This window comes from Lytechinus pictus, chromosome 13 (genome assembly GCF_037042905.1).
Source record: "Lytechinus pictus isolate F3 Inbred chromosome 13, Lp3.0, whole genome shotgun sequence".
Taxonomy (NCBI): domain Eukaryota; kingdom Metazoa; phylum Echinodermata; class Echinoidea; order Temnopleuroida; family Toxopneustidae; genus Lytechinus; species Lytechinus pictus.
This window is the reverse complement of record NC_087257.1, coordinates 9,967,260-9,981,739: the sequence shown is the minus strand read 5'-3', so window position 1 is coordinate 9,981,739 and position 14,480 is coordinate 9,967,260. Positions and strand designations below refer to the sequence as shown.

Sequence of the window (14,480 nt, the reverse complement as noted above, 5' to 3'; positions counted from 1 at the left end):
AAAAAGAATTATACAACAGTTCGAGACTTTCACAGTATTTTTTTTTATTGTTATTCATTACTTTTTATTTATGCCTTGAGAGTCATTATAATTTTGTTCGATAATTCTAACAAAAGTAAAAATAAGGAATTTGTCCAGGTACTTATATTTAGCACTCCTGTCATTGGTAGCTCTTTTCCATGTTTTTTTTTTTATATTTCGAGAAGTCTACATGAAAAAAAATCATTAGTTGTCCACATCTTTGTGCCTACAACCACTATATTCTTAATAGAGTAATCTTCCATTCATTCGGGACACACTGTTCATTATATTGTAGTAAAAGACCCCCCCCCCCCACCACATTTCCCTCATTCCTGTCTCCCCAACTACACCTTGGAAAAAAATGCAAGAAGGCGGTCGCCCCTTTCCATTTTGGCGCTGCCCCTGGACATGAACACTCTCATTACCATTTAAAAAAAATCTTATATTTTCTAAATGTTTTTGCGCTCAACATTAAAAAACTCAAGACACTTTGATGGTGTACATTTCCATTAAAACGTTGACACGTATAATATACTTGATAATAATGGAGGCTACAAAAGAGGCTCTCGCAGGAGCCGTGGAACGTTTCTTATAGTGGCGGGGGTGAGCCAGAAAGGGGGGTCATGGCAATATGGTAGTTTGAAAAAGATTTGAAATCAAACGCAACTCTAAAAATCATTCGCAACTTTTCAGCGAATCAACCGTGCCCATTGGAATTTGCACTCGATAGTTTGACTCGCGTTCAAACGGAACCCTTTCTGATACGGGCCCATGAATATGAGGGTGGCTGGGACGAAAGGGGCGGAGTTGATCATACAGAAATCACAGTAACATGGTAATTTGATGCTTTTGTAAACGTTAACTAAAAAAGTAGGGAGGGGCTTAAGCCTCTTCAGCCACCCCTCCCCTCCCTCCCCGGTTTCGCGACCCCGACTCTATAGGCCTACTTGAATATAAGGTTCACTGCACTGGCAATGCAGTGTGTGTGTGTGTATTTGAGTTTTGTCAGACGTGCATCAATCAGATATGATTACTTACGTCTGGGACCGACCTTTAACGTCACCATCCGAAAGACGTGACCAGGGCTCGAACCTCTGCATCAATTTGTAACTTCCCCACAGCTTGGATTACAGGCGCACGCCACAACGCCCAGTTAGTGTGACGAGCATGGAGTTAAGTCCACAGAGGGCGTCTTAACTATTTTCAGGCCACAGTGACCTCGAGCTCCTTTTCCACAGAGTGATCGTCTAACCAAATGGTTGAACCAAGTTGTTCTACTATCACTTTGTTCTAGCCACTGTTTGGTCGTGAAAATAGAGATTTTGTTCGAATCCTGAAAACAATAAACAACGCTTGATTATGAACAGTTAAGAAAAATAAATATGTAAAAGCGTTGACTACAAAACAAGTACGTTTAACTGTATCAATATTTTGAAAAATGTAATGAAAGATCTTTTTTGTTATCACGAGAAACGATGACGAAAGTTCAATCATATTTGTACAAAGGTGATTCCAGGCATTGATTTCATACTTCAGTTTCAATGTTACTGAATGTTTGTCTTGATTCACCATCACTGACGCCATGTTTAGTATGTCCATCGGAACAAGTCATATCACACTCCTCCTCGTCGTCCTCAAAAACATCACTTTTTTCTTCCGTTTCATTCTCCATATCGACCCTCTCGTCGTGGTCACTGTTCGGTGTGTCATCCGAAGCTTCCTCGATTTTGATGTCAATCTTGGTTTTCTCATTCACTTCGACGTCGTTCTCGTGTTCATCGAAGTCAGGTGGATGGTGGTCGTAAAGGTTACTCCGGTCCGCAGCACCGTCCGGGTTTGGCCTCGGTTCGGATGGATCCGGTATCACGATACTGTTGCCAAGGGAACCGTTGCCCACGTGACCGTTTGACGAATCGCCCCGCGAGAATTGTTTTTTCAACGCGATGAATCGTTCGCCGAACGTCGAGCGCCCGATGCTGGTTTCGAAGACGGAATGGTTCTTCATCGAATCTTTCCTGGGCGGTGTCGAGCACGACGACCGTGACTGACAGCTGCGTAATGTTCTATGGGTGCTCAGAGTTCTGTTCAACAAGTGCAGCCGCCATTTTCGCTTTATCTCATTTTTCACTTCTCCATTCATGAAACAGTAAAGGATCGCTAGGAGAAAACCCTGCAAGTAAAGATTGTAAAAAAAAATCAACCAAGCGTTTGCTCAAACCATGCAAACAGAATACTTTTTATCGTTTTATTCCTAATGATACCGCAAGAAGTTTGACGGAATTCTGAAATCCGGTTTAACTTTTTAATAAGCCATGGTCTAACTCTGAGTGAAAATTATGGGAAACCTAAATGTTAAAAAGGGTATACTGTGGTTTTTCATCATGCCTTAATGATGAACAAAACCATACTATCAACAGAGTAATTCATTATTTGAATATCAAATGAGCAGATAAATTGAACCTGCATGTATCGTTTGATACTATTTGATTTCACAAGATTATTTGCTATCCATAGCAAAGCCACAACTTCAGACTACAGCTGAAATTAAACCCGATTTTAGAATACGGACTATTAAAGCTAAATAATGAAATAGAAGAAAATGAAAGAAAATTGTGGGATAAGTTGCATGTTGATTTTTCCCCAATTTTATGTTATCTTTTTAATTATATCCTGATATTTCAAGGTTCACGCTCATTGGAACAATAGGCAAATAAAAACCGACTAGGAAGATGGGCATTGAATCCTTTCACCTATCTCCAGTGACCTCAATTTTTTCCTGAAACCATTTTAAGCATTGTGTATCAAGGAGTTTTCTTTTTTTCTGGTCATTTCATCCCATTCATTTGTATTCAACCCCCTCCAAACGTTCCAACGTCAATTCATTGAAACTCATTAAAACAATTACCCTCCAAGAGATTCGATTAAACGGACAAATTGAGCGGGTCGACCTTCCGGCACCACCCAGTTTGGAACACCCTCGCTGGCCCGTGACGAATTGATCTAGTTACCGATTGGAAATTCGGACGGCTTGGTAAGTATTCCAAAATGGGACGGCGAGGGAGTTTGTTCACCATAAAATAGCAAATCTGCAGGTCATTTCCTTGTAGCGATTGAATTAATAGGCACACAACCATCAACGTTTGCCAATCAAAACGACCAAATAAAGAGGAGCTTTTGGAAATTTGATTAGATGTAAATAAAAAGTATAAATTCCGTATGAAATTTTCTTTTTCTTGTCCTTTTCCGTCTTCTTATTATTTCTCTTTTTTTCTTCCAAATGATGAGACGCTGCAGGACCGTCATGTTTGAAAGCATCTGCATTATGTCATACCACTAACTCTATTGTCATTTTCTACTTTTCTATCCTGCAAACGTCAAGTGGAGTGGAAGGTCTTTGTCGAAAATTGGTGAACCGGAACAGCAGTATTGTACTCAATTTCGGAGCTGACAAAGAATTGCAATTATGTCGTTTGCTCTTTTGATTCACCGATTATTGACCAAGACTTCTTGTTTGCTCGTTGTCATGAAGGGCATTTGACAATACATTTTCTATGTGCTTCAATCCGTTCTGCGTTGCGTTGCGTAAACTTTTTTTAAAACAATAGATAGCGGTATATTAAATAAGAACCCAAAACTCAGCACAGAAATTGATATGAAAAGAAGATTTAGGGGAGTCCTACCTGAAATGGTGAAAGGATGAGTTCAAAGTACATTCTGATGTAGACCATTGTTGTATCGTTGGATGCGTGCATACCGACTGTGATGATGTAGTACACTCCAAATAGAGGAATCAAAATCAGCGTTGATTTGGCTAGTTTACTGATAAGCGAGAAAGAAAAAAATAATCAATTACGTCGAAAATGGGAAATCGATAAAAATGGATGCATTATTATATAGAGAGAAATATGTAAAAATACAGCCTTGAATGAATGAAAACATGAAAAGATAATTTGACGGTAAAACAAAATATTGTTGATCTGTGCACGGACGTTGAACAACATAAAACGAGTTTTTACCGTAATAATACTATGCATTATCATCATCTATGTAGAAATAATCTGTTCTAAGGCGCATTATTATTATCATTATGTTATTATTAATATCCCGGCTTAAGCTCGAGCTGCCTTCCAGCGCTCAGTGCATTCAAGGAATTAATCCTGATGGGTACCCATTCACCTCGTCTGGGTTGAGTGTAGCACAATGTGTGCAAATTTCTTGCTCAAGAATAACACATCATGGTTGGGATTCGAACGCACGTCACTCAGATTGAAAGACAAGAGTAGTAAAGACTATTTCACGACGCACAACACCGTACAGCCCGAATGAAAAAGAAAATCAACTCCCGGAAAAAAATATGTCTGTAATGATGTGCAAAGAATTAATGTTGTCCCTAGGTATAGTGTAGATATTCAAAATGAGTATTTTGACTTAACAATATTGATAATTATTATGAGCATGCATATTCATTGATCAATATTAGAATACGTTAACGTATTTTGCATTTCCTAACTATTCTTCAAGCATTTCCATCTTCAGTATGCCTATATATCATGAAGATAATAACCATGCAGTGTACTACACCAAAGCTTGACTTCAATTTTTTATTCAGACCTCACCATGACTGTATTTTTCTTCATTCTGAAATATCACATTTTTTTTCAGGTAATGCTGAAAGAAACAGTGGTCGGACCAGCCATTGACACTTAACACATTGAAAAACTCCGGCAAAATGAAAAAAAATTTAGTGTTTTTTATGCAACAGGCCACACAATCACACTGACAATGATATTCATCCCTATTAAAATGACGACGTAGGAGGTAATTCAATTATGACTTAAGCCAGTAGGTAGATACAGAATTTCATCACATGTGAGGGGGGAACCAGAGATGTTTTTGATATTGTTCGGAATTTTGGGGTAACCCCCCAAAAAATAAAATAAAAGGGGGGGTCCCCATAATAACAAAACTACTCGTTCACAAAATAATGACAGCCCCCCCCCCCAATGGTTATCACAAATCCGGGAGGGGGAAATTCCTTCGTTTCCACATACACGATTTGCATTGGTGGCTCGTCCAGGATGAGAGGGCAGGGCCACACCCCCTGGATCCGCCAGCGCCTTCAGCATTCGTAACGGGCCCTGAAAATACGTTCATGATTTCAGACCGTGAGTTGACCTATAATCTAATTTCAGTCCCTTGATGTGTTCTACTCAAGACAATCGAAGTGCAAATACTGCGTTTGGAAAGTGTCACAAAAACAAAACGTTTATACAAATGACCAGGATCGAGTCATAAAAGAAATCCACAATATCATTTTTTTTTGCTCAATCACTATTGTAGATTACATTGAAAGTTGAATCGTTAGCCCCTTTCTTTTCTTCTCTTTACTCCTAATTTTATAGGAAGTTTTCCAGGATTGGCTGTTTTTCCAACCGATAATCCATGTTTGATGAAATACTTAGTTACCATTTTATCGAACAATTTATGTAAGATAGATGAAAGATTTCTGGGGTTGAACACAAATATATTCTGTTTTTCAGAGATTAAATATAATATCCACGCATGCTACCAATGAACAAATTAAGAACATGCAACAGTGTAATAGTAGAGCTAGTTTTGACTTTCAAAAATTAAGCTAGAGAATTTTTCATATCATCTATGCATATACACCGACCATGCACAGTCAAAATTTCCTTCAGTTTATATTCAGGTTATGTTATGCTGATGAATGATTAATATTGGATTGAGATTTAGAAAGGTGTGGCGTTCTAAGAACAAAGAATTTGCAAAGGATGCCACTGTCTAAAAATTGCAAATCATAACATAAGGTAAACATGCTTTCGAAAGTCTCGCGACATTTAAGTCGTAAATCATGTGAACATTTCGCGAAATCCCCCCCCCCCCCACATATTACGTTCGAATATTATGTGCACTGTGTCGGAGTAAGACTTCGTTTTCGTTTGGGCTCACGCACGTTTGCGACGATTTTGCAAGGACGCGAATGTCAAAAAAAATTATTCAACAACATTTCGACATAAAAAGCAAATATCAAGGGCATTATGCGGATATGCTGCTTTTGAGAGGTTGTTAGGGGTTGATAAACTTTTAACGGGATTTGCTTCCTACTTTTGCCATCATTTTGCTGCTTATTTCTGTCCTACACCTACACTCTAAAAAAAGAAAGACAAAAAGGTTGGAAAAGGGCGGGAAGTGACGTTTTTTACCCTTATTAAAAATGCTCTCACTCCTCGGCCCTTTAAAAGGATGACTTACCCCATTCCACCCTTTCATTTTTTAAGAGTGTTCATGGACAGAATAACCACCTGAGCGTTGTAATATCAGCTGGGGAAAACCCCTTCAGACAATTACTATTGTATTTTCTCTCATTCTAATAACATGTATGTTTCGTAAAGGAGGCTTTTAATACCAAGTTCCCCAGTAAACATGACACTGCTACATGAGTGCATGTTTCATGCATGGTTTTGAAGGTCGACGAACATGCTGCCCAGGGCCCCGTAACACAAAACGTAACGATTGATCGTACGCTTGATTTTTACAATTGATTGTACATTGTTTTTTTATAGTCAATGCAATCAATCGTGAAAGTTTGTTCTACGATCATTGCTAGGCTTTGTGTTACGGGCTCTAGATGAAGACCATGAGCAGGGTCCCGTAACTCACAAAGATATATAGGTCAAGTCCACCCCAGAAAATTGTTGATTTGAATCGATAGAGAATCATCAAACAAGCATAACGCTGAAAAATTCATCGAAATCGGATGTAAAATAATAAATTCATGACATTTTTAAGTTTCGCTTATTTTTCACAAAACAGTTCAACGCACAACTCAGTGATATGTAAATGAGCCGATGATGTCACTCACTCACTACTAGTATTTCTTTTTGCTTTTTATTGTTTGAATTATGCAATATTTCAATTTTTACAGATGTGACAAAAAGGACCAACTTTCACACGTTCAGGGGGGAATAAAATGTTGTATGCTCGTTTACATACTGACCAGGATGTGCAAATAACTGTTTGTGAAATTAAGCGAAACTTTTAAATGTCATAAACTTCTTACTTACACCCGAATTTGATTACATTTTCAATTTTATGATTGTTGGATTTTTTCTCACTTTATTCAAATCAACTTTTTGTTGGGATGGACTTGTCTTTTAAGCAATAGTAATTAAATTTTTAATGAATGGCCTATCCAGATAATCGTTGCACGCGCATTTTGCTCCGTAGACTGACTAGGAACCAATCAGAATTGTTCTTTCAAATTAACGATTACTCGCTAAACCTTTGTGTTACGGCGCCCATACGATGGGAAAAGAGTAGACTATAGATGGTTGTGTCAGCTATCAAAATTGTTTGATTTTCATGAAGGGGGGGTTGTATAATTATTCTCAGGCAGTCCGTAAACCAGCATGAATTCATGACATTGTGGGGAAAAAATCATTCCCGAAAGCTGGTAAGAAAATAGTTTTGAGGGAAATTTATTCACTGAAATCCAACCAATGCTCGATCGGTTCGGTGTTTATCTTTGACAATATAATTTTGAAATTACTTTTCATTTGTGTGATATCACTTCACTTTTCTTTTAAAAAGGCTGTGCACCACCCCACCCCCCCCCCCCCCCATCTCCCATCGCCACTGTACCTACGACAGTCAGCGGTGTGTCTTTCAAATACGGGGTTTGGGGTGTTTTTTTATAACAAATCTGAACTCTTTGGTAAGCCCGACTTCAATGTTAACATGGTCAAGGAAGGATATTAGGATATCCCATGAGGGGGGCAGGGGACTTTGAACCGAGGGTGGTTAAGGGGCTGAAGCCACCCCCATATTTTTTCCCCAAAACCGTAAAAAAGGTTTAAAAATTACCATCTTATTGCGATCTTTTTCTGCATGGTCAGTCCTCCAACTTTCGGCTCGGCCCACCCCCCCCCCCCCATATCTTTCAAAACCATTCGCCTGCCCCTTTTGTCCAATGAAATTATTCTGAGAGTGGTAGAAATAGTTCAGCTAGACCATCTCTGTATCACCCATGCTTCTATTTGTAGTGATTACATTATGAAAAGATAGAAAAGAAAAGCACACAAAGGAAGAAGAGTTGAACAAGATGCCTTGGATATATACATATATACCTGAAATGCCCATAGGATGAGGTAGTGAAAAGGGAAAATCCATCATTGATATTAAGTTGTTGGGTGTAATAAGAAATTAGAAACGGGAGGAACGAGTCAGCGAAGTTGAGTCAGCCCCGAAGAGGGAGCGAACGTCCTGGGCCCTCTCTTACTGAGTTGCAATTGATCCGTTCCTCTCAACTATGGAAATGCCAGCGTCCCCAAAATTTATTATGCACTTTATCAAAGTTTTTTTTCAACTTAAATGTTCATGCAAGCCCCTGCAAGCAGAGGCGGATCCAGGATTTTCCAAGGGGGGGGCACATTTTTCGGAGGAAAAATTTGGCAAGCCACAAAAAAATGTTTTTAACCGAAAATTAAGCATAGTTCGTACCCAAAAAAAAATTGACAAGCATAAAAAATAAAGGCCTACACTTTCAAAAGAGGGGGCACACCTCTGTTTTAATGGCATTTTTACATTAGAAATATTTTAATTTTGCTTCTTAAAGGGGGGGCACAGCCGCCCCCCCCCCCCCACCCCTGGATTCGCCAGTGCATGTAAGTATTAGTGTCTTAAAGGTAAAAGTTCCCGAGAACCAAGAGGGCTCCGTTTTGTTACGTGCTGTACTGACCGACATCTTCATTACGAAGATGATCGACCTAATTTGCGTGCAGCTGTCAATCATCAGCACATACACGCCAGTCATGCACACTCTGCACTGCTTTTGGTATATTTGGCTACATCCGGCGCTAGCCCAAACTTCTGCTGATGTCACTTCACACAGCAGAAGGAGGCAGTGCCACCCTGCCAAGATCTTCGAACAGCAACCGAGGCATATACGCGAACTGAGAACTGTCAGAGTTCGGGCATTCAGAACATGGCGTCTGCGTAAGCGTCGTATCACGTTGGTGCCAAAAGGCAGTTGGTGCCGCGGTGGCGCGCCGTCCGCAACGCATACGTATTTCAAACAGCACCCTCTTGAATCCCGGGAACGTGTACTTTTAATAATTCTATGTTTCCCAAAGGGACATCTTGACAATTTCCTGTACTAAGAACGATGAAGTTGAATAGTTGAGGTTGATCGGATCAATCAAAACTCATTGTGAAACGTGGACGAGGATCCTGTCTTATATAGAGATTTCATCAATTGATTAGATAAAAAACTATGGAAATCCACTGTTGTCATAATTCGCCATACAAGGAATCATATGGAAAACTAGCGGACAGAAGGTCCTCGCTGCACGCGCGCACCCTTATAACACGCAGAATTCCCTTGCATTATACCCTTTTTTCACAAACAAATGTATATCAAGGACAAGCGTTGATTCAGATAGAATTTCCGCCCCCCTGAAATGAATGGTAACAACTTCTTCTATCAGATGACCATAATTTTTTTAACATTCAATTGGTGGGAAATATGGCACTTTATTACATTAAAATCACTAAAAACCATCCATAGTCAGGAATATGTATTGGGATAATGGGTTTGGGGGACATTTTTATAGTACCCGGGTGGATTATATCCGTCGTCACATCGGTGGGTGGTGGTATCATGAATTTCCGCCCAGATTACAATAAAGGGCACATTGTAAGGCAAATACTCATGAAAGAACCATGGAGATTGGTTAATAAGGAAATAGGGCACTTTTATCATCAAATCAGAGGAGATTTTCTTTGTGATAGTGATGTCCGAAGAGCAAACCTACACTCGTGACGGGTCCATTATCTATACGAGGGGTGCATTCCAGCTTAATACTGCATAGCTAAGTCTGAAAATTAAGTTTTGCTTATTTCTTTCATTTTATAATGATGTTTAAATGTTCAAACAACGATAATTCATAAAAATTGACTCAAAATATTGCAAATCAACGCTGAAACATTATCTGTGTATACATTTTATCCCGCTGTAATGCTATTTCCCCCATAAAGCCGCAATGGAACATTCCGCACCACCAGTCATACGATGATCGCGAGGTCTGCAAACGTCGTCTGCTATGTTTTTACATGTCCGTTACACTGCATACAAGTTTTCGATATGGGCGCGATGTCACTTGCATGACGATCGGCCTACGTCATATTTACAAAACATTACGAATAGACAAGAGCATTTTAGATGTTGGGGTTTTGGATTTCCATATTTGTGGTTGGTTGGATCAATCGCAACTCTCTTTGAAACGTGGTCCAGGTCTTTGGACTGACTCTTCCTGATCCGATTCCACCCGCTTTACATTCAAACCAACTTAATACCAGGGCTTCCCTTTAGGTGTATATAGAGGAACATGATGCTAGTGAGTGTTGCAGGCCATGCGAGCAATAGAAAGCTACCTGTACGTTCTTGCCTCAGCTGCATTGCTCGCCCTCAGCTTGGTCGCCAATACACATAGTATGTGGAGAAACAAGACGAAATTTACCTGGTTGGGGGAAAAAATTGAAAAGAAATATTGAAAGGACGAGGTATAAGCTTTAATGGAACACTCTAAAAAAGGATTGGGTCAAAATTACCATTCTCTTGGTCAATATGTGTCCGACCGAGAAAAAATTGTCAAAATCAACCAAATTATTTGTTAAAATCTACCAGGAATTTGGTTGCTTTTGGCCAGTTTTATCAGTTGGACCATATTAGCCAAGAGAATGGTCATTTTGATCAATCTTTTTTTAGAATAAAGTTGAATGGATCGAAGAAAATAATTCAAGTTTACCTTTTTTTTGAAAGAGGAGAAACACAAACGGAATGACAAAGAAATGAAGAAAGTGGCGTTTGATCACAGTTCTTTGTGCAATGGGTCGTCGGTATTAAAAAACCGTAACAAATAAAAACACTAATGTGAGACTTTTAGTTATCATTTTTGAAAACACATAAAAAAATACCAAGGAAATAAAATAGCTAACATTGATGTGATGCTCGTTGCCTGATAATCTTTCTAATCTTTTGAAGAAGATGTATTTTTTCAGAATTTGATTTAGTATGATATTTTTATAAATATTTAAGTGATTTAATATAATTCTTCTTTTTTGCATTCCACATCTGTGTTGAATAAATTACACCCATGAACTACTTGCTTTTACTCAAACCAGATAAAAAAAAAGAGTTGAAATAAAGTATGTCTATCAGTTAGTAATACAAATGTCAACTTCCGAGAAATGAAAGTTGATTCAATTACTAGATATAAAACATTACATCTAATCGATTAGAATTCCCTTTTCTCAATGTCCCAGAGGCATGAGGTTTACATTACACTTCTTTGATGTTGGAATGATGTTACTTTTTATTCTAGAAAACTGTATTCTCAGAATTCGCCTAATGTCTGATGTATGTCATGTCATTTCACTCTAGGAACTCGAGTGTACAATATTTCCAGCAGTGCCCACCCCCCCCCCCCAAAAAAAAAAAAAAAAAAAACAATGGATAAGTTAGTAAATAAATATATATATAAAGATAAAAACATTACAACGATTAAAAAGATATTCTGTATCTTATATTGGGTAAACCTTTTCTTAGAGTGCAACCATACTTGAATTATTAAAGATTAAATTGTTTTGTCTAAGAGTAGAATAGAGTGTTAATACTGTGGCGTAACCGAGCTCTGTCGGGGTAGCGTTCTGCCGTCTCGCAGTCTCCAGAACCCGGTCCACGCTTCTCCTCACTTTTATATCTCTTTTTGGGCAGGTTCGTTCACAAAAGTATATTGTGCAACGTGGTACACTCTCTCGCTCCTCTGAAATACACCGAATCACCCGCTCACTCACCCTAGATCATGCAAATGAAGCAACTTGGGAGATATTCAGTATACAGTTCAACTTGATTTATTCGGAGCTTACATCTTACAACCGCACGCCACCGCAGCTCCCAGCGAACTGACGTACTTCTCCAATAATCGCAAAGCATATCACAACTAAAATATCGCCCTCTACGATTAAACTATGAAATACATCTTAAAGGTATAACTCATTATGCTACACAGCCCCTCCCCAAGTCTGGGCTGTCCTCGGACCAGGTATTAACAACAAAACATAAAAATGAATTTCTTCCAAAGAAGAAAATAAAACATTAAAACATCGTTAAAAGTATACAGGTATATACATTGGCATTGTACATAAAGGAAGAACCTTTCTTACAATAACAACCAAAATAATCTATATACAGAAATAGATAGATAGAGTAAAGAGAGTAGCATTGAGATCAGGAAAATGTCAAGATGAGAATTACATAAGAAAGGTTAGAAAATAGGAAAAGGAAAACATGGAAGCAACAAAAAATAAAGCATACATCAAGGCATAAAACAACATTTTGAATACAAAATCAAATGCATCAGAGTCTTTTACTGTTTCTGGCACAAAGTTATAGCGAAAGTTATGTCCAATATCTATTCTGCGGATTGAAGTGCTAGAGGATTTCTTCTTGGGGGTTTCTTCAAGGCGCATGTCTAGAACTACTTTTCATCATCTCGATCTCTCTCTATAAAGACTTCTTTGGAGGCCAAGGCGTTACCCTGTCGTAACAATCAGCGGATGTGCATCCAACGCAATTCCTTCGAACTATCTATCTGAAGACCAACATCACATGCCATGTTACATTCCGACCTTGGTCACACTCCTACTTCCTGTAGAGTATGTCTTGCTTCATCTCCAGCTGTGCATCCTCCAATAGGACTTCTCCACACTAGACTTTGAAGCCACCGTTGACCAATCGGGCCGGTCGACTGACTGATGCTCCGCTTCCAAGATCTACCTGATCGAAGGTTCTTTCTGTTGGTATCTGCTCATTGCTGATGTCAAGTTCCACGGCAACCACCCTTGCGTCTGCAAAGATCCAACCAAGTGCCCGATGATCCGTCCTGATCTCCGCCCATAGAAGTTCTGTTGCAGCTCCGAAATACTACCATGGCCCATGACTCCTTTTGAGCCCCATAGTAGTTTTTTCTCTGCTTTCTGAATGCAGTACCCCACTAGCATAGGATATGACTTGCTCCTTCCCAACATAGGACAGCTCCAGTTCCCTCGTTGCTAGTATCTGCATATCCAACAAGTACTTCTCTTCGACGTTCAGAGATCCCCATCTCCACGCTGCACTTATCCGGCAAGGAATTCCAGATCCATTCTTCATAGCCACTCGTCGTAGGCGCTATACATTTACATGTATAGGCGCTATCCACGCTGTCGTCTACACACCGACTCAATAGGCGCTATCTCCGCCACACACACTCAAGGCGCCATCTCCGCCACACAAACTCGAGGCACTATATATTTTCAACCTAAAATGTATGCAGTAGCATTTACAGCCACACACACTCAGGGCGCTATTCACCAACGTGTGTAGGCACTATCTCCGCCACACACATCCAGGGCGCTATTCACCAACGTGTGTAGGCACTATGTCCTCCACACACATCCAGGGCGCTATTCACCAACGTGTGTAGGCACTATCTCCGCCACACACATCCAGGGCGCTATTCACCAACGTGTGTAGGCACTATCTCCTCCACACACATCCAGGGCGCTATTCACCAACGTGTGTAGGCACTATCTCCGCCACACACATCCAGGGCGCTATTCACCAACGTGTGTAGGCACTATCTCCTCCACACACATCCAGGGCGCTATTCACCAACGTGTGTAGGCACTATCTCCGCCACACACATCCAGGGCGCTATTCACCAACGTGTGTAGGCACTATCTCCTTGCCTCTCTCCAGGCTCCCTTCTTCTGCGCTATCCACGCTGTCGCCAACACACACACTCCGGTTGCTATTCACCATGTGCATCGGCGCTCTCTTCTTGCCTCTCTCCAGGCTCCCTTCCTCCGTGCTATCCACGCTGTCGCCAACACACGCACTCGTGGTGCTATTCACCAACGTGCATAGGCGCTCTCTTCTTGCCTCTCTCCAGGCTCCCTTCCTCCGTGCTATCCACGCTGTCGCCAACACACGCACTCGTGGTGCTATTCACCAACGTGCATAGGCGCTCTCTTCTTGCCTCTCTCCAGGCTCCCTTCCTCCGTGCTATCCACGCTGTCGCCAACACACGCACTCGTGGTGCTATTCACCAACGTGCATAGGCGCTCTCTTCTTGCCTCTCTCCAGGCACCCTTCCTCGGCTCTCTTTACCCCTCTCTCCTGGCGATCTTCATAGGAGATATACGTGGCGCTCCCTGTAATACAGGCGCCTAAGTTGTCTGAGCTTCCAATACCACGTTGTTCAATCCCACCGCGGCCACCAGTGTGGCGTAACCGAGCTCTGTCGGGGTAGCGTTCTGCCGTCTCGCAGTCTCCAGAACCCGGTCCACGCTTCTCCTCACTTTTATATCTCTTTTTGGGCAGGTTCGTTCACAAAAGT

The 14,480-nt window shown here is 40.5% G+C and overlaps 1 protein-coding gene across 1 annotated transcript in view; it reads right to left on the bottom strand.

Moving 5' to 3' along the window:
- Positions 1-714: 714 nt before the first annotated feature.
- The window catches only part of LOC129274993 (vasoactive intestinal polypeptide receptor 1-like), a 42,550-nt gene continuing 28,784 nt past the window's right edge, over positions 715-14,480 (bottom strand). Inside the window, exons 8-10 of the mRNA XM_054911753.2 lie at positions 10,474-10,559; positions 3,702-3,840; positions 715-2,191 (exon numbers count right to left, since the gene is read on the bottom strand). Of these exons, the coding sequence (XP_054767728.1) occupies positions 1,547-2,191; positions 3,702-3,840; positions 10,474-10,559 (870 nt within the window). The 3' untranslated portion in view covers positions 715-1,546. The remainder of the gene's footprint in view (positions 2,192-3,701; positions 3,841-10,473; positions 10,560-14,480) is intronic.